At 39.8% G+C, this 19,368-nt stretch overlaps 1 protein-coding gene across 7 annotated transcripts in view; it reads right to left on the bottom strand.

Annotated features, from left to right (window-relative positions):
- Window positions 1-408: 408 nt before the first annotated feature.
- Window positions 409-19,368, bottom strand: part of LOC128617695 (uncharacterized) — a 226,551-nt gene continuing 207,591 nt past the window's right edge. For all 7 annotated transcript variants that reach the window (XM_053640847.1, XM_053640849.1, XM_053640851.1 and 4 more), the window contains one exon: window positions 409-13,966. In XM_053640847.1, coding sequence (XP_053496822.1) covers window positions 2,208-13,772 — 11,565 coding nt within the window. In that variant the 5' untranslated portion in view covers window positions 13,773-13,966 and the 3' untranslated portion in view covers window positions 409-2,207. The remainder of the gene's footprint in view (window positions 13,967-19,368) is intronic.

Below are 19,368 nucleotides of genomic sequence, written 5' to 3'. Positions count from 1 at the left end.
CCAATCACCAGCTATTCCTGGCATAAAACAAACCACTGCTTATTATTCCTATGAAATAAATTGTTCACCAGCTGATGTTTCACATTTGACTATAACAATGTCTGTCTGTGCCCCCATCCTTCTGTCCAGGTAGAACAAGCTATTTTGCAAGCCAGGGAACTCTGGTGTGTCCCTGTTTAAGCTGCTGTGTCTTATGGCTTTTTATTCCTATGTGATTGTGAATGTGACTCATGTAGGGATACAAGCCACTAAACACAGAGTGAACTATCAACTGAAAATAACAGCCCAGTTCAGCATGTAGTCAAGGGTGATTTACTGTTCTAATCAATTATTTGTCAAGATTCATCAGTAAGATTCATTTACTTATGTATTCTGACATTTTTTGTAATTCAAATTATTTCTCTTTTGGGAAATTATTATGCCATTTTTACTAGATCGTTACTGTTGTTGAGTAGAACAAGTAATGGAGTAATAAAGAAATAGATGAATGAATATACAATTTAAAAATCTGACTTGTGATAAAACAACAGATTCGACACACATTAACCCACACTTAGTCAATAAACACCTTTACTTAATAATTTAAAGTAGCACCATTAAATAAACACATGCTCTTAAGTGCCTAAAATAACTTTATTTTTTTATTCAGTAATAAAACCAAAAACCTTGTCTACCTTAATACTGTAGAAATCCCTCCATCAAGAAGATGCCAGGTCCTCACGTAATGACAGACCAAGGTTATGAGATGTGATTTATCAATGTAAAACTCTGAATCTATACAAGGTAAAACTGCATGTATATTCATCTTCTCTAAAAAAAATAAATAAGTGTAACCATTTTGCATTTTATATTCTCAGTAAAGGCAATCAAGAGATCCAGAGTAAATTCACACAATTGGATTTGTGTGTGTGTGGAGGGGATTTCATGGTCGATTGCTAATATAGCTCACCATAATTAACACTAATGAGCAATTATTCAAATAGTTTTCAATGTGTCATAACAACTCTGTGCACAGCTCCATCTACCAGTAAAGACAAAGAAACAAAGGAAGACTGCAGCTTTTTAATAACCAACTTTATATGAGGCATTTTGTGAACCACTTATAAGCCTGTGCTAGGCTTAGCAATTCCCTTTTCTTATTCTCTTCATCTGTTGCACATTATTAAAATAGAACTTTGACATTATGCATTGCACCAGAAATAATCTACCTACAATATAATACAATATAAGATACATATAAACAAGATAAAGCACCTTTTGTGTTCTAGTAAATAATAGTAATAATAATAAAACATTTGGATGACATCTAGCTAACTGATTGTGGATTTGGTATGTAACATCAGTGCATGAGAGGAATTCCTAATAAGGGGTTCATGCGCAAGAGTTTTCCTTGTTAGCACCTGAGTTCATCAAATCAAACAGAAATTATACTGAATTTAGTCATGGAAAAAGGCTTTCCTAATGCCCTCTTTTGAGGAAACCAAATTAAAACTTTGAAATCTCAACCCTTTTTTGCACAGTATTTTTTCTCATTCCCCCTAGAAACTATATAGTACCAGCAAGAATGATTTGATGAATATATTCGCTACATGTTCCCTTCAGTTAGAGGACATTTGTGTTCACATTACAATAAAAATCAAAATAATATAGCACCAATTATGTTTATACAAAAGCTAATACATTGAATGTCACTGCAATACAGTAAGGTAAAAGAGTATGAAAGCGTAATTCTATGAAGTGTACAAAATAGGCACATTGATGTATTTCAGAAATGGAATATCATTTGGTACTGTTTCACAAAAGAAAAATAAAATAAAACCCATCTACAACACGTGGTGAATGTGTCATGCATAATTTGAAAAAAAATTCTCAGTTATCTTTCAAGTACTGTTTTTTTTTTCAATTGTTTTCTTTTTCATGAAATACAGACTCTGTAATTTAATGTTCAACTTCAAGGTAGAGAAAATAAAGTTATTTGTAAAGGATGGCTGGCAAACCAGCTAGTTCATTTCATATTTATAAACTTTATCACATGTCCTCACCATAACATGAAAACATTTACAAGAAGATACAAGGTAATAAAGTGACTAATTAAAAAAAAAAAACATTTCTCAGAGGAGGGGCATACAATCTCATTCTCATTTACAAAATTGTCTTGATCAACTAGTGGATAACGTAGTTCCCTCCTCCTTAGTAGCATCTAATTCTCAGTTAATGGATTCAGAAGTGTCCTTCCTTAATGGAATCTTAAAACCAGTGAGTCTTTGGCCAAATAGCTTGCTAAGGAGGCTGTTATGTGACTCTGCAGTATGATAAGATTGCGTCTCTACAGACTTCACCCCAAGCTTGGGACGGGATTTGTTAAATGAATTGTTCAGGGAGGTTACTGACACCTTGGAGGTGGCAGAATGAATGGCTCTACCAGGCACACCTTTTTTCGCTCTGCAATCCCAATTCAAATGACGGACCAGCTCTCCTTTCTTGGGTGAAAAACTGTCAGAACCTCTCTTTGGTTGTAGGTCCAGAGTTCCTAATTTGTGTTTTGAGACAATTTTGTTACTAGTCATTTCATCCTTTACTGATGTGAGCACAGGATAGTCAACAGAGATGTCGCCTTTCCGTTGACCAGCCAGTCTCTCACATTTGTTGGACCGAAATTTCTTTTTGACTTTTGGGTCAATTCCAAGATTCTCACGTGTAACAGACGATGCTGTCCTTGGTGAACTTGGCATTGTCTTGAGATCTTTCCTTTTTTTCAGTTTCACACAATCTTTGTCTTCAGCTGTAACGGAGCTGAGAGAAATCTTGGCATGATTTACACCTGCAGCGTCTGTGACTCCAATGCTTCCGGACTTTGTGCTATTCTCAAGGCATTGTTTAATATTTTCCTCTGACTTAATAGATGTTCTTTCTTTAACCAGGACACATAATGGCTGGTCAATAGTGTTTATGACTTGCTCATTTTCATTCCTCCTAGTAGATGCACATTCATTTATCTGGTCCTGCCTCAGTTGATTTATCTCACTGGATAATGATGGCAGTCTGATAACATTAGGAATGTAGTCCTCTTTAGGCAAAAGGTCTTCTGTTTGATGGCTTTTCATGCCTTTACTAGTTTGATTAGGAAACTGCAAACTGCACAGATCTGAATCTGTCTCCTTCTCATCGGCATTTACCAAATCACATTCTTTCATCTTGTTATCGGGGACACTGCTCTCATTTGGAATTGGCATTGTTGTGTGAATAGCTCCACAGTCATCCTCAACTTTAACATCACAGATCTCAGTCAGGGAACAGTTGTAATCTGTACCACCCTCTTTGGTATCTGTGTCTGGAATGTCATGTGCATGCAAGTCTTCATAATCTTCTTCCTTGGTCATTGTTTTTGTGTTAAGGGTGTTTTCAGCAGAAGTAATTTGGGGCTGATGCTGCCCGAGTTCTTCCTGAGCCCCAGAAAGGTCTTCTGCCACGTCCTCAATTTTTACACTTGTATTATTTGTGTCAGTAGGCTGTTTGTCTTCATCAGTGCTATTGCATGTAGAGTTGTCCATGACTAGTTTCAGACCCTGTATGTCTGTACTCTGCTGTAAGTGTACAGATGCAATGCTGGCAATGTTCAAGTTGTTTTCTTGGGAATTGTCAGGCAGTACCTTCCTCTTCTTATTTGGTGGCATATCAAAGTCATCCTCTTTTGAATTGCAGGGCCTCACCACTCCCCTAAACTTAAATATCTTGCTACCACCTGCCAGGTGTTTCTCCATATGACGATCAAACTGTTCTTTCTTAGAGAAAGTGTAGTTGCAGGTACTGCAGATGAAAGACTTCTTAATTACATGCATAACATCAGCACAGAGCTCACACGTGTACAGGGTAGTGTGCTTTGAATCAGGTTCATCTACCTCCTCATGTTCACTTTTTAGGTGATCTTTAAGCTCCTTTGCTTGCTGATATGAGACTGGACATTTGTGACACATGAAAATCTTTTGCAAATTGTGTACCACCAAGTGTCTTTGAAGCTTAAATGGTTTTGGAAACTGTTTGCCGCAGTGGTGACAGTCCCGTGAAGGATCTTTGCAGTTGGGATGCATTTCAACATTTTTTGGAGTAGTGTCTGCTTTTGGTAGAACTTCAAGGGGTGTGAATATACTATGTTTGCTCTTTATAGTTTCAGGCTCACCCATGTATGAGGATTTTTGCTCTACTCCAGAAACATCTGTAGAGGCTTTCCTCTCCTCCTTAGATGATTTTGCATTCTCCCCTTTGACAGACTTTTTCGATTGATGTTGCATGATTGAAGAGATGAAGTTCTTCACAGCATTCTCCTGCATAAAGCAGCCTGGCATGTCCAGCATGGAACTTTGAGACTGACCCTTTCGAGCAAACTGTGTGGCATGCTCCCGCAGGTGTTCATTGTACATCCACACATCTGATATTTCCTTCAAGCACATGCCACAAGTCCAGACACCTGCTTTATTCTTGACATGCTTCTCCTTCAGATGGTCTCGAAGTTGCTCACGGGAGCTAAATTTGCGCTGGACACACATATAACAAGTTGGAGGAGGTGAAGGATTGTGAGAAAGCTTGTGGAAGTCCAGCTCCCCTAATGTGAGGAACCATGTGAAACACACTTTGCATTTGTACTGCTTGTCCTTGGGCTTCAGTCCAGTCTCAATTCGTTTCCTATTCTTGCGTTCTGTAGGTTTCTTCTGGGATTTCTTGGGCACAATGGCCTCAACCACAGACATATCTCTTTCAGACTCAAAGAGTGGCATTTCAGGGAGCTGAAATGTAGTGTTGAAGTTCTGAATGTCAATGCTTGGGTAGCGAGGGACATTATCTTGAACACAGACCAGCTGCAGAGGGCAGGGCTCATTGGACTTACAGTTTTCCTTGGCATCTGACCCTGTGTCTGTATTTTTGTCTTCAGATCCATTTAAGTTCACTGTAGGTTTTAGAACGGCATCTTCTGTATGGCATAGAAAGTCACCAATTCTAGCCTCTTGAGTGTCTTCATGCCCAACCTGATGATCTATTATGACATCTTGTGGAAAACCTTTCTGAGGAGAACTTTTGAGCGTGCTCTTATGGCACATCTCAAGCATTTTAGCATCATCAAGTGATATAGTTTCATATTCACAATGGTCATCCAGACTGCTAACAAATATATTCTCTGGCTTTTTCTTATACTGCTCATTGTTATCAGAAAATGTGTTTGAGCCAGTATAGTCATAAACTAAGCTTGACATTTGTTTCTGCTTTTTATTACTTTTACCATAAACACGTGCACACTTTTTCCTTTTCATTTCATCATTCCTTGGGAATAATTGGGAGAATGTGTTTTCATCATCAAAGAGATCTTTGAGGTCAGTGCCCAGTCCACTGGGGCTTATTGGTGGGTCTTTATAAACCTCACAGTGGGAACCATTTTCATCTGTGGGATAACTGGTCATCTCACTTTTGATCGCAACTGAAGGATCCTCACATGGATCACAGATTTCTTTAATGCCAATATATTCCCCAGAACTGGTGTCATTTGCCTGCCTATTATTTTCTAAAGTGTTTAGGCTTGCACAACTCCCTGTCTTTGGTGTTGTATTGTTTTCTTCAGCTCCATGGTGGTACATTTCAGGGCACTTGGGCAAAGTTGTCATCTCTTGCTCATCAACACAAACACTTTCTATACCCTGAATGTCTTCTGTGACTTTCACCTCTTGACAGTTGGGACTGTTAACTGGGCTCAGTTTTGCACTTGACTTGGGACATTCTTGTTGTGCCATTGTAGGAAAATCTGGGGAAATGGCCTGTAGAATGTCTGTTTTAAGTATACTGAGCAATTCGTCTGGGAAAGGGTCCTTCTTTACAAGTTTGTGAATGAGCCCTTCATTGATGACATCCATGCTCTTACTTCTTTTAACTTTGATATTTTTCTTTGCTTTCTCAATTATGGAAGGCATGTCCTCCTTGTCATTACTCATTGTACTTTTTGAAACAAGTGATTCTTTTGCGTTGCCTTCAAATACTGAATTCAGAGCTGCAAGATCGCAATGTGTAACAGGTGTGCTATCATTGCTGGGATTCAGCAAGACCACTGGATCAAGGATCCTCATGTTATCTTTCACCTCCTTATCTACTGGGTGTGGCACAAAGCCTTGGCTGTTCAAAGTTGGCTTTTGTGCTGTTATTCCTTCAGTTTTAACTGTGTGCTTCATGGCTTTGTGTCGCTTAAGTCCAGGAAGAGTACGGAAGTACATCAAGCATATTTCACACTGAAATTTCCCTTGAAGTGCATTCTGTGTACCTCCTTTTTTTGGTAAGGATTTTACTTCTGACTGCTTTGTGCACTGTCCCATTAATGAGTTTGGCAAACTTGTGACACTTATGGATCCTGTTGGCAACTGCTCTTTAGGATTTAATGTTTCTTGAACAGTGCATATAGTAGGGTTCTGAGGCAATGCATCAAGCTTGAAAGTAGTTATCTGACTCTCCACATTTTCAGCATCTGTTTTCCTCAGGAGATTGATGTTTAAGTCCATGTAATCAATAGAATCAAGAGGAACATGACAAGTGCTCATATTATCTTGGTGAAGTTTTGAGAGTTGTTCTGTATCATCTGAAGCCCTGTGTTCAATATGGTGATTATTGGCGGGTGAAATGCAGCAGTACTTAATATCATTTTGGTTGGTGGTGTCATGAAAATGCTGTATGTCCAGTTTGACCAAGTGATCAAAGGTAGTTAATTCAAGCTCATTTTGAACATGTATTGGACTGAGCCGACAATTTGATGATAGCTGTGTATTGAGAGTCAGTGCACAAGCACTGAGGCTGTCTTTTGGGCTTGCCTTAATGTTGGACTGAACATCAATACTTTTATTTAAAGTTTCAGAACTTAGGCTGCAGCTACTGAAATGTGTTTCACTGCAATTCATTGGGCTTTGTTTAAATTCATACAATGCGTCTTTGTTTTGGGTAACATCCAATATTTCTGATTTCTCATTTGCTTTATAAAAAGCTTGTTTGGAGATGCTGTCCACAGCTAACATTGTTCTGGGACTAGATATTTTGCTTTCTGTTGGTTCTGCAAAGTTCAGATTGGAAGCAAAAGAATTACTTATCTCAGTAGCTGTGTTTGATGACTCACAAGTATGTAGTGACCTAGCAATATCCACATCTGCAGAAATCTTAAATGTTAATGTCTCTTCAATCAAAGCAGGGCTAATTACGTTAATGTTGGTCCAACAACTTGATAATAGACTCTTTTCCTCTTGCAAGGGGGAACTCTTTGTAGGAACATATGGAGAAACCAGTGGTGGTAGACTAATTGGTGGTACAGATTCTAGTTTTGGATCCTCATTCACATTGATTTGTACATTCCCTCCACATAAATTGTGTTCATCAGAAAATGTCATTCTCAATGTGGCCTCACTGCTCTGATCCACTTTGTCCATTTGTGATAGCTCATGAGTGCTCACGGTGTCTGTATCATTTCTCAGAATTTCATGTGACTGGGCATCTTCACTATGAGGAGACTTAAAGCTCTCAAGGACTTGACCATTGTCTGGCATGACATTATTTCTTGCACTCTCCACTGTGTCAGTGTCAGTCTCATCAACTTGTGTGCTTTGATTTACTGATGCAGACTCAAGCATGTCTTTGTAATCTTTGGTAGCATTTGTTTTTATGAACATCTCTTCTGCTTGGCTGCTTTCCTGTTTGAGGGCCTTTGTGCTTTCATCTTTTAGCACATCTGGTAATGATGGCGAGGCATCTGGATTGTTGCGAGGGCCCTCTGAATTAAAATTTTCCACAACTTCTGGTTCAGGACTAACTTTCCCTGTCTCTAATGGTGGTTCACAAGATTTATGATCGAATATTATAGATGGTAACTTTGATTCTTCTGAGTCATTGATTGAAACACAAGTGCTTACAGGTTGTAGATCAATTACCAGTGTGTCCTTGACATGCAGACTGACATTATTACTCTCAGCATCACTGGAGTTTTCAATTTTGCTACCTAAATTTGACTCACAAATGTCACCTGTTATAAGCTTATGTGGCTGCTTCAATAATGTTTTATTCAAATCTGATGAGCACTCAGTAAGTTCTGCCACAGAGTATCTAGAGTCCACTCTTTGAGACTCATTTGTTAACCCAGTCTTTTCTGTCTTTTCATCGTCCTCTTTGTCCTGTTCTTCGCTGCACTCTTTTTGCTGAACAGATGATTGAGTTGATTCCAGCCCTGATGACAAAGAATCTGAGATCACTTCTAGGCTTTTCATGAGGTTTTCTGTGTATATTTCCTGTTCAATCATCTCTTCTGATTTATTTGTAGCTGTGCCCATAGTATCACTGCTCCCAGGTTTCTCCTCATTGTTTAGTTCTGCTGGTTTCTCTGTGGATAGAATATTTAGTTCTGCACCACCCTTTACATGTAAGGTTTCTGGGCCTAAATGAATTGGGGTGTCTGTCACAGTGGTGTGTGTTGGGGTGTGAAGGCACTGCTGTCCACCAATTAACCCAAACTGTACTGGACTGGACCATGGCAGGTCAGGTTCAGAGAAAAGTTCTGAGTGGGAGTCTGTTGGTGCAGCAAGTCCTAAGTTTTCTGATGGGCAAACCACCTCCATGCCATTCTGATCACTCTCACTTTCATGGTCATCCAGTCTTAATGGTGAAAATTTACTCATAGTCAAGTGTTTTGGTGGCTCATTGTCAAGTGGAGAAGGACTACTTAGCTTAGCTGACTGGAGCTGGCTCTCAAGTTCTGTTACAATTCTCTTTATCTCAAGCTCATCATCAGAGACACAACCATTGAGATTTGGATGGTAGTCCATTATTTTCTCTGTCAATGTGAATGGGACTGGATTAAAACAGGTCTTTTTATCATTTGCTATGTCTGAATCTTCTTTGTACTGTGCAATCTCATCTGGAAGTTCTGGAGTCACATCAACCATCAAGCTCCAATCTCTCTGCTCTAATAATGGTGAAAAGGATGACTCAAACAGCTCTTTCTTGTCATCTGCAGTCTCTATTGGACTGAAGCTCTCTTTGGTTAGTTGAATATCTGGGTACAGGTTATTGTCAAATCCACCAACTGTAAGGTCACCAAACATTGATGTTGTATCAAATGAAAGGGGTGATTTCATAAGACTTTGTTCATGTTCTAATGTATAAGGCATAAGACAGGTTCTGTCTTTCTGTGGGAGTGCATCATTAAGTTTAGCAGAAGTTAAACACACTTCATCCATGAGTGAACTGCAAAGTGATGGCGGCTCAGAGAATAAATCACTCGGATCAGTCTTTGTTTCTTTGATTGTGGAAATATCATTACTAAAGTTCTCAAAGGAAGCTGGTGAGGTTTCTGAATCTTGGTGTGACTCTTTCTTCTTGTGTAATGTTTTTCCCTTTGATGAAGCATGATCTCTTTTGATTTCTGCATCATTTTTGGTCTTGACTGAATTCATTGTTATGCCAGTCCTTCTGAGATGCCTGCTAGCTTGTTTGTAATCTTTGTAGTCTTTGCTGAGTGGTGTGACCTCCTCTGTGTTTGCAGCGATTCCCATGTCAGAGTCATAGTGGTCCATTTTTTCCTCTACCTCCAATCTGGTGCTTTTGAATCTTGCAAGGCTGACAGTACTTTTAGTCAAGGTATGCTCTGATGCAGTCTCTTCTGTTGTACTGATGACATTTGAACACTTTGACGTAGTATAACTGTCTTTGAGTTCAGAGAGTAAAATCTTGTCAGTGCTATAATGTTTTGTGTTTTTGGTGAAGGTCAAAGCTAATGATGTGCTTGACTCTTTTAGTATTCTTTGTGGAGATCTGTCCTGATCAAAGGAATCCTGGTCTTTTTTCCTTATCTCCACTCTTTTTTCACAGTCTGAATCTGTGCGATCAATGCTTTTAGGACTACTGATGCTCTCACTGGAGACACTCGCAGATGTGCTGAGTTCACTGCTGGTTGAAGATCTGCTGCTTCGCCTTCGCACCCGCTGATGGCCAGAGATTTCTTTTATTGAGGGTGGAGAGACAGTTTGAGCTTTTTTCAATTCAAAGCTCTCTATCTTGTCTTGCTTCCATTTACCTTCCCTGTTCTTATCTGCTCTTATTCTTCCTTTACATTCTTTTGTATATGTGTACTTGCAACGGATACTCTGACTAAGGCGACCCTGGCTGGCTATCTTCACAGGCTCACAGTCCTCATCTGAATCAGAGATGTAATCATACTCCCTGAATGTAGGATTCTGTACTGTGGGTGTCACCCTCTCCATCACAAGTGAGAACTGCATGTTTTTAGTGCCTTTCACATGGAGCTTATGAAGCTTATTTTTCTGTTGAACTATTTTGTGAATGAGCTCCTTACTCCAACTCCCTCCACTAATCCTTTTTCTTTTCCTCTCCTTCACTATTGGCCTCTGAGGTGTGGGACTCCTAGTGGCAGATGGGGATTGAGGAGTAGGTGTTTTAACTGAAGGGGTACTTCTTTGTAAAGTTTTGAGTCCACCTCTTTCTGAAAACTTTCTGGACAAGAGAAACCTTGGACCAAGCTCACTTTCATCTGGCTTATCTGCTGTCTTATCTGATTTTTGTGTCTCTTTAACCCAATCTGTACATGTGTTAGATTCCTCCAAAGTGGATTCCCTCTTCACAAGAGAGGTCTCCTCTCTGGTACCTTCTTTATGTGACTCTGAATCACGGTTATTTTCTTTGTAGGTAACATCAACATGTTTGTTCTCAGCAGACAGGCAGTCAAAGTCTGCATCAAATGTATACTTTTGTTGTGTTAATGATTTTTCACTGGATGTGAATTCATGCTTACTTCGGCTCTCAAACATTACAGAGTCTTTGGTTTTTAGAGTCTGTCTACTAGATGAGCATTTTGTAGTGGCGATCTCATCATCTGCAAACGCATCGATAAAGCTACTATCGATTTCCGCATTGTCTGACTGATAACCAAGCCCATTCAGTGCCTCAGTGATAAGACTATCTAACTTAGCATCTTCCATCTCTAAGTCAGGCAGTGGTGCAGATGGCAGCATGAGTTTCATAGGATCATCTTTTGCATCAACTTTGACTTCACTGTCAGGCATGATCTCCCCATTCTTGTTAAGCCCGAGCAGGGACATATGCAAATCAGATGAACTCCGTGACATGGAAAAATTGGTGCCAGATGAGATAGCTTTTGTGTGATCTGCATGAAATTTCCTTGTGTCTTCCATTTTGCGGATATCTTTGAAGTCATTTTGTGCAAATGTATGCTGTCCACAGTATTGCTTATGATCAAGAAAAGAAGCCAGGTTATTAAAATTCTGATCACACTGCTTGCATGTGAGAAGTACATCCAGTTGGTCAAGGTTTGCTGTGGCTAAAGAGCTAGCTAATAGCTGGTGAGCTGAATATGGTGGTGGTGGACGGTGATCCATCCCATAGCTGTCCATGCAACCTTTCCCACTATCCACATTGGATTTTGCATGCCTGATATTTGATGAAAAACTCACAATATTCTCTTTGGCTTTTTCTTGGTTGTACCGCAGGCTACGGGAAACTTCTGAATGGTAGTGATGCTGATTAGAACTCAGGTTGTCTAGTGATGCCTTACTTTGCGCCTGGTTATAAAACTGAGATGGAGACGCCTTCTGACTGTCATCAGAATTACTGCTGGCAGGGCTAGTAGAGTCTGGTGAAAGAGAGGAACATGTGCTGCTAGCCATTTGATTTTGTATGGGTGAGTGTGAGGGTGAATCATATGGAGACACCATCATTAGTTCCATAGTCGGAACATGTAATGGGGGGTAACTGGGGGTTCTTGGTGTGGCCCCATGCACTGCATGATTTACAGCAAAGTATAATGATTTATTTTTGGCATCTCCGACTTGGTTTTGGCTTGATTCCATTTTATTTGTAAACTGACATGGTGATATTGTACTACACCCCTGCTTGACACTGTCTTGCCTCAGTTTTGAAAAAGCCTCACTGGGTCTATTGTTGGGAAAATCGTTAGAGCTTTTCTGGGTGTTACTTTTTTGAGACTTACTATCCTCTTTCCAGTCAGACGGAGTTATCAAAAAAGCCATTTGCTGATTACTAAGTTGCCTGGAAAGCTCAATCCTGTTTTGGTTTGGCATGGCTGCAGTAAGACGGATCTGTTGCCAGGGTGTGCGGCTGTTAATTCCTGCATTGTGTCTTTGCTCTAGGGGAGGTTGGCACTGAAATGAGTATGGGGTGGAGTTCTGATCTGAAGGTAATGGGAAGGTTTTGTTGGGCCCTTCCCATGGCTGTGCTACTCTACTGTTCTTGTCAAGCGGTGCTGAGCCCACATGGATGATATTTGTTGGGGAACTGTTGTAATTATTTTTTGAAAAGTGTATTTGGGGACTTTGATTCTGTGCAATATTTCTGATGTGATGTACACTGCCTTGAATAAGAATTCTTTGACTAGAAGTACTGTTTTTTGAATGGCAACCTCTTTTGCCCCCTGCAGAAGCACCCATATCCCTAGTGTCTGCTGGACAATAATTATCTGCCTTGTCAGATAAAGCACTCTTTTTCTTATCTGGTTGTTGATTGTTTGATTCTTTGCTATCACCATTACTAACATCATCACTTATGCTTCTTGTACAATGCACAGATGATGGTATAGCATGGGGAGTCTGCAAATACTGGGGAGGTTTGGAATGCAAAGAATATTGCCTGTCCTCTGACTGTTCATAACTCAGTTTTGTATTGTTTTGCACAACCTTGTGTTCCTCCCCAGAGGACTGAAAAGAAAATGAATTTTGGGTCACTTGGTTAGGACCCAAAGATGCTTCTAATAAATCTTGTGGCTGTGGGTTCTGATCACAGGGAAAGGAATCTGCATTATCCAGCAATGGATACCCATACTGAAATGGTAATGGGACAAATCCATTGGGTTTGTTCACGTCCACAACATTGTTAGACTTCTGTGATGGGACCCCAAAACCAGCATTACTGAAAGCCCTGTCAGGAGACTGCCACAAGTCAACTCCACTCAGTTGAAAGTCAGGGAAAAGCATTTGGGTGACAGGTTGTGTGTTATTGGTCTCCAATGCACCAGGTTGCTGCTGAGCTGCAGTGGATACTGGGTGCTGGTGAGAAGAGCCCCCTGCTGCAGAGCCCACTGGTTGTGAGGTATAGCTTGGAGATATGAGGTTAGAGCCCTCCTGGAAACAGCGGTTGAGGTTGAACTCCTCCTGCTGCAGTTCTGCCTCTCGCTCTGGGATATTTGGTACATGAAACCTGTAGCTGCCTGAGACAGGGCCCCGGCTGGCCTCCAGCTTCTTGGGAGGTGAAAGCTTCTGCTGTGGATAGGCTATCCCAATTGTGGGATTGGAACGTGAATTTGTAGCACTCAGTCTGCACAGCTGCTGTGGGTTAGCGCGCTCTGTTTTTCCTGACTTTTTCCCCTTATCTCGAATACGACTTTTCCCACTGGGAGACTGAGGACTGACCTTGCCATTAGGCCATGTTCTATCACTGGCGAAGTTCGAACGGTTCTGCAACGACTTGAAATCAATTTTTCCAGCCTGTTGTGGCCGGATAACAGCTTCACGTTGTTGAATGCTGTCTTTCTCCTTTTCTACAAACTTAGTACTATTTTTAACAGTCTGTGACTCCACACACACATTTTGAAAGTGCTCAGGGGATCCTTTTAACGCTTTCTCATTGAACTGCTCACTTGCAAGCTTCTTTTCTTCCTGGTTGGTCTCTGCATCCAGCTCTTTGGTGGCATACGTCCGTTTAGCCTCTCCTGCCATGATGCCAACGTGGCTGATTCAGCAGGCTGCTCCTTATCTATGGAGTCTGTGACACAATGGCATTCTGCTGTACTCTGGAACAATCTCCAGCGGCATGAGCAGAAAGAACGAGCTTATAATATCTTCTCTCTTATCTCCTCATTTCATCGATGAGCAAATGATCATCTGTCATCATCTTGAAGCCCCATCAGCATCTTGAAGAGAGAAGATAAAGAAATTTGATGTCAGGATTGTCACTTCTCTGTATAAACTGATCCAGAATTAAATATAAATGAATAGAAATAAAGTTAAGACTAAATTGACATTAAATTTACAATTATATCTGCTAATTGTACCAATATAATGCTTTCCTACAAAATACTACTGTGGTACACATGTGCAGTGTTTGGTATTTGAACATTTATTTGAAAAGTCTAGGATTGTAGAACTACAAAGTTAAAGGTACTGACAAAAACAAAACCATATCTCACCATAAGAGGGCAGCATTATATCAGTTTTACACAAAAAAAACCCCCAAAAAACCCCCCAAAAAACAACAACCCAAATCTACACTTGTCAATAAGCACTACTACTCAAATTCTGCTGCCAGCTGTTCTTCAAAAGCTGTTCAAAAAGCTGCCCACTATTCTTGACATTATTTGTAATAATACTTATACTTAGACAACTGTGATTTGAATTTTCAGACAACTCTTCTGGTGTGAAAAAAAGTGAAAATGACCCTAACTTTATTTACTTTAAATGTAAACTATGTAATGCTGTGAAACATTTTTCTTGTTTGTGATCGAATATACTGCTTCTTAAACCAGGGCTTAGTTCTGTTTGTTCTTCTGCTCCTCTGCCAAACACTAGGAATTCATTACATTCCATGTCAATCATTAGCTTGCCATAGAAAATATCTTGGGCTTATTATTTTCATTTGCAATAAATGATTGTGTGACACTCATAACTTGTGAGTTGTGAGCTGGGACAGGTGGTTGTCATTCTTAAGGCGTCTCAGACACTGCTTCTATCCAAGTTTACTTTGGCCTCCTGCAGCTTAGTTTGTGCTTAGGCTATAAGCAAGTATTTAGCAGCAGAATGTAATTTATATGATTGTTAAACAAAAGCCCACCTTCCTGCAGTCTCTCCACAGTAAATTAGACTTGCCAAAGTTTAATTTGTTGACACAGTTAAGTATAATGGTATATTTGTGTATATATCATTTATCTTCCACCATGTTTACCCCTGAACTTCTGGCAATTTACCAAAGCCATACAAAAAGGCAGATATTGAGACTATTTCAGATCAAAGAAGAAAAAATGACCACAGGCAGCACACATCTTCCACATGAATATCATTCATTCATTCTTTTTCATTAATAACTCTATCCTTGTCATGGTGGATCTGGAGTATATCCCGGGAACAATGGCACAAGGCAGGAATACACTCTGGATGGGACACCCCCATATGCATGTCAACACTCATTAATGTTATATTTCTATCTGTATGTTTGATAGGAAATGTTTCCCACCTTTCATTCCCTTCACTGGGTTTCTATGACTTATACATTTCATTTGGGTGAGCATATACATCTCAATAGGAACTTCTGATAAAGTTTACAATCTACTGTATGATCATGTGATCTCCACTTCACTGTGACACTCATGGTCTTTTATACATAATGGCATGGAACAAGCCATTAATTACATGGCAGTGACAATGACTGGGTGTCATGTGACTTGGGACACAGTTGGTAAAAAAAACTTTTAGAACACTTTTACCTTTTTTTTTTTTTGCGTTTCCATATTTTCTAAATAAAACACAGTGGAGTTTAAACTTGTCACTCTAAGCCTTAAGTATAATTAAAAACAATTAAACTGCAACCTAGAAAGAATTTCCAACAGCCAAACCTCTACTGACAGGATCATGTAGACAAAGATTTGGCCTAATGTGTGTATTAAATATTCTACTTTTATACTTAGCACTAGATGGTAAATTGCCACTTTAAAGTGCCATTATCAGAGCAGTGTTGTACAGGATGTGTTCTGTGTCATATATGACCTGCCTTCTGAGGTCAAATATATATTTAAAATGGCAATCTGTTTTAGCAAGGAAATCTGAATGACTTCAGAGTCATTTCTGCAGAAGCTACAAGAAACTCCAGCATGACCAAACATGACTCAAAGGTAAAAAAGTCATAAATATTTGCCAAATCCTGCTTTTACAATGGAAACATTTAAACAGCTCTCACATGCACATGATTTTGATAGTCATGAATGTGATGCATCTGCAAATTCATATCATGATGTATAAATGACTTTATAAACTGGTTTATAACAGAATAAAAAATGCTTCATAAAATCTCTAATGATGGAATAGCAAATTTGGGCAACAGATATAATCAATATGTCCATCGAGACATCTTTTTTTTTTTTTTTTTTAAGATGAATGACGTAAGCTAAACTAAACACATTTTTTCCTCCTAAAATCATGTCAGATTCACATTATGATCCTGTTGTGTGATGCTGAATTCCTATGAATGCTGTCATTAGGGCTGATACAGAATGTGCATTTATCCTATCGGCTGTGCAGCCTGCACTCACTGTGATTTCAGTCTTGCATGGTGGCTTAGAAAAGTTCTTACTATTACAGATTTAAGGGACATACCTAAGCAGTGAAAACCATTTTAATACAATCTGGCATCATTTTACGTTTTTCAGGGACAATAGCTTAGATCCTGCAAGTTAAGCTGCATTGATTATTTTTTTTGTAGCACTTCTGAAAGAACCCTATTTCTGTGACCCTGTCTTCAGCCTGGCTCTGGTATTTAGCATATTGGTTTGGAGACTGAGCTCTGCCTGGGTTTGGATCAGCCTGTGAAAAGTCACATCCTCTCTCCAGCTCCAGCTGCAGTCAAAGGCAATATGTCTGCTCTCTCTGAAAGCAGAATGGGAGCGTGCAAGTTCCCCAGTGGGAACTCCCTGGACAGTCCTGCTTAATCCATATATCATACCCCTTTCACTATTTGTCAAGGTCAGCCTACCCCTTGGAAAAGTGGCGGAGAGGATGCAAGCTGTCTCGAACAACAAAGCACACAGTGCTGTGATCACAGGGGCCTATCAGAAGTAGCACCAAATCCCCAGCTGTCAGTGCACAATGAGTGCAACCTCATTTATATCTTCACAACTGTCAGTTTGACTTTCCTAATCCAAATCTATAAGCACATGGTTGCCAGATTTCCCGCCCACTAGGCTATTTCAAAGCTTTAATGCCGTCATTCTATCAAACTGCCTATTTGGTGTGACTTTAAATATCTAGCCAGTCAGATCTTTTTGTTGTTACTTTTCCGCAAGACAGATTAAAGTTTATGGAAGTTTGGCTAGCAAATAAAGGCCTATGCCTGTGACACATTTGATTACTAAGTATGACTTGATATCACACTCTGTGCAAGTTGTCTTAAAAAGGTGCCATAAAATAGAATTTTAAGCACTTTTATAAGTCAATTAAGGCAAGCCTGTGTGTTCCTCAGGCTTAGTGTCAAGTCAGCCTGCACCACACACACCACCATCAACTCCATATGGCCACACCAAACACACCACCCAGACGCCATTCTGGACCAACAGGGGGTTCCTTTTGAGCATGAACTGAAATGTAAACAAGCTCTGTGTGTGACTGCAATCTTAGATGTTTCATCTGTCTTTCCTCTTTACCCTCTTGTCTGTGTGTTGTTTTTCCTCTAGCTTATTCTTTCTCACAGTAAAAAAGCAAAGCTAAAGTGAAAAGCCAATTTCCTGAGCTTTCCTTGCCCCCGCCTCCCATGTATGTAGTGTAAGCTAAAGCAAAAATGTGCTTTTGTTATGCTTAGAGACTCTCATGCCATTTATCAACTGAGATCATACTACCATCATTTTTAAATATCATTCTGCAGGCAGTATGTTTATCTAATGCAGCATATGGCATCCGAGCACTTAGTTTTCCATTATTCAGGCTTAAATGAAGCATAAATTGTCTTTATAGCTTTGAGGTGTGAACTCCTGGGGCCCCAAAAATGATTTGTTATTAGGTAATGAAAGTGATTTCACTCCTGTCTAAGTAGCTGCATCAGCAAAGTGCTAATAAATATCGGTTTAGTTTAACCCAGTGCTGAAACATACAACTTGACATTTGATGTTAACATTTAAAGAACATAAATAATAAGCATCTAGTTCCATCATCTAGTTTCCGCTGAGAGACAAAACCACACAAAGGCCAGTGAAAGAGAAAAATCACCTCTTTATCTGTGACATCGAAGCACTAAAGTATCCATCTCTAATACCGCCAACCTTCTACACATTTATTCACACTGTCAGTACTAACACAGGCATATGTAGTGCACATGTATTTTCTGTTGGCTTCAAGATGTGCCACTAGACTCTAAATTATTAGGCAGGCTTCCACATTAAAAAGAAAACCAAAATGTTGTCCACTTATGAGAGCTCAACTAAATACCAAGGCTGCATCTTTAACATGCCTAAACCTTTACACACAATGGCCCTCTTCATCTGACAGTAAACCTGTAAGGAATGCTGGGTAACCTTGCTGACATCGTCAGCTTTTCCAGACACCTGGTGCACTGAGCTATCTTCTCATACAATCTGCCTAGAAGAAAGTTAAAGATTAGTGCAAAAAAGTGTGTGTATGTGTGTGTTTATGTGAGGATTAGTGATACTGGAAGGGTAAAAGTTGGTTACAGTGTGTACAGGTTGTGCCCCAATCCTCTGAGTTTACTTGGAAAGAATGGGTCAGGTAACAGTTTAAATCTCTTAAACAGCTTTCATCATACTCCCAAACACAGCTATGGGCTGATGGGAGTACCAACACATTCCCCAAAAATGCCTGGCACTTTGACATCAGACCCATGGCCAAACCAACCTTCTGAAGAGCGACCTTTTTATTTTAGGAAACATCCATTATCCAAGCAAATTGCCTTTCAAGAGTATTTGACTTGAGAAATGTCAGCAATGGGTGGCAAACTGTGCCTGAGCCAGTTCTTCTAAAAGTGAAAAGAAAAGATTAATTCTGGGGCAGTGGAAAGAAATGTGTCTAATCTGACATTGTAGATATATGGATATTAAAAAGAGCTGAAGTGGCAAAACAGTCCATTTATAACGCTTTGTGCAAAATGTGCATGAAAAGTTTACTTAGCTTTCTGCCTGACTCTGAATGAGGTTTTTATCAGAGGTTATAGGTCTATTTTGGGATGCAATTTAAAGAACCTGGATGGTGATCCACATGCCACCACGAGCTAGAGACACCCTCCTTCTGAAAAATGTGGTTAGAGGAGTATGCGTGCGTGTGTGTGTTGTGTATGCGTATCCGTGTGTGTATGTGTATGTGTGGGCTTGCTTTTATATCTCCCTGTGAGGACATTTGGCTGGTCCCTGCAGGGAAAACTACTTAAAAAAACTAAAAGAGACAGCACTTTTCCTTTTGGTTACTGAGGTTAAGGTTTGGGTTTAATTAAGGTGTAGGTATAGTATTACGTATCTACATTAATAATTATGTCAATGGAACGTCCTCACAATGAGAGTAAGGATAGTAAGACAAAAGTGTGTGTGTGTGTGTGTGTGCGTGTGTG

The sequence above is a fragment of the Ictalurus furcatus genome, chromosome 14 (assembly GCF_023375685.1).
Source record: "Ictalurus furcatus strain D&B chromosome 14, Billie_1.0, whole genome shotgun sequence".
NCBI lineage: Eukaryota > Metazoa > Chordata > Actinopteri > Siluriformes > Ictaluridae > Ictalurus > Ictalurus furcatus.
This window is presented reverse-complemented; position numbering and strand designations above follow the sequence as displayed.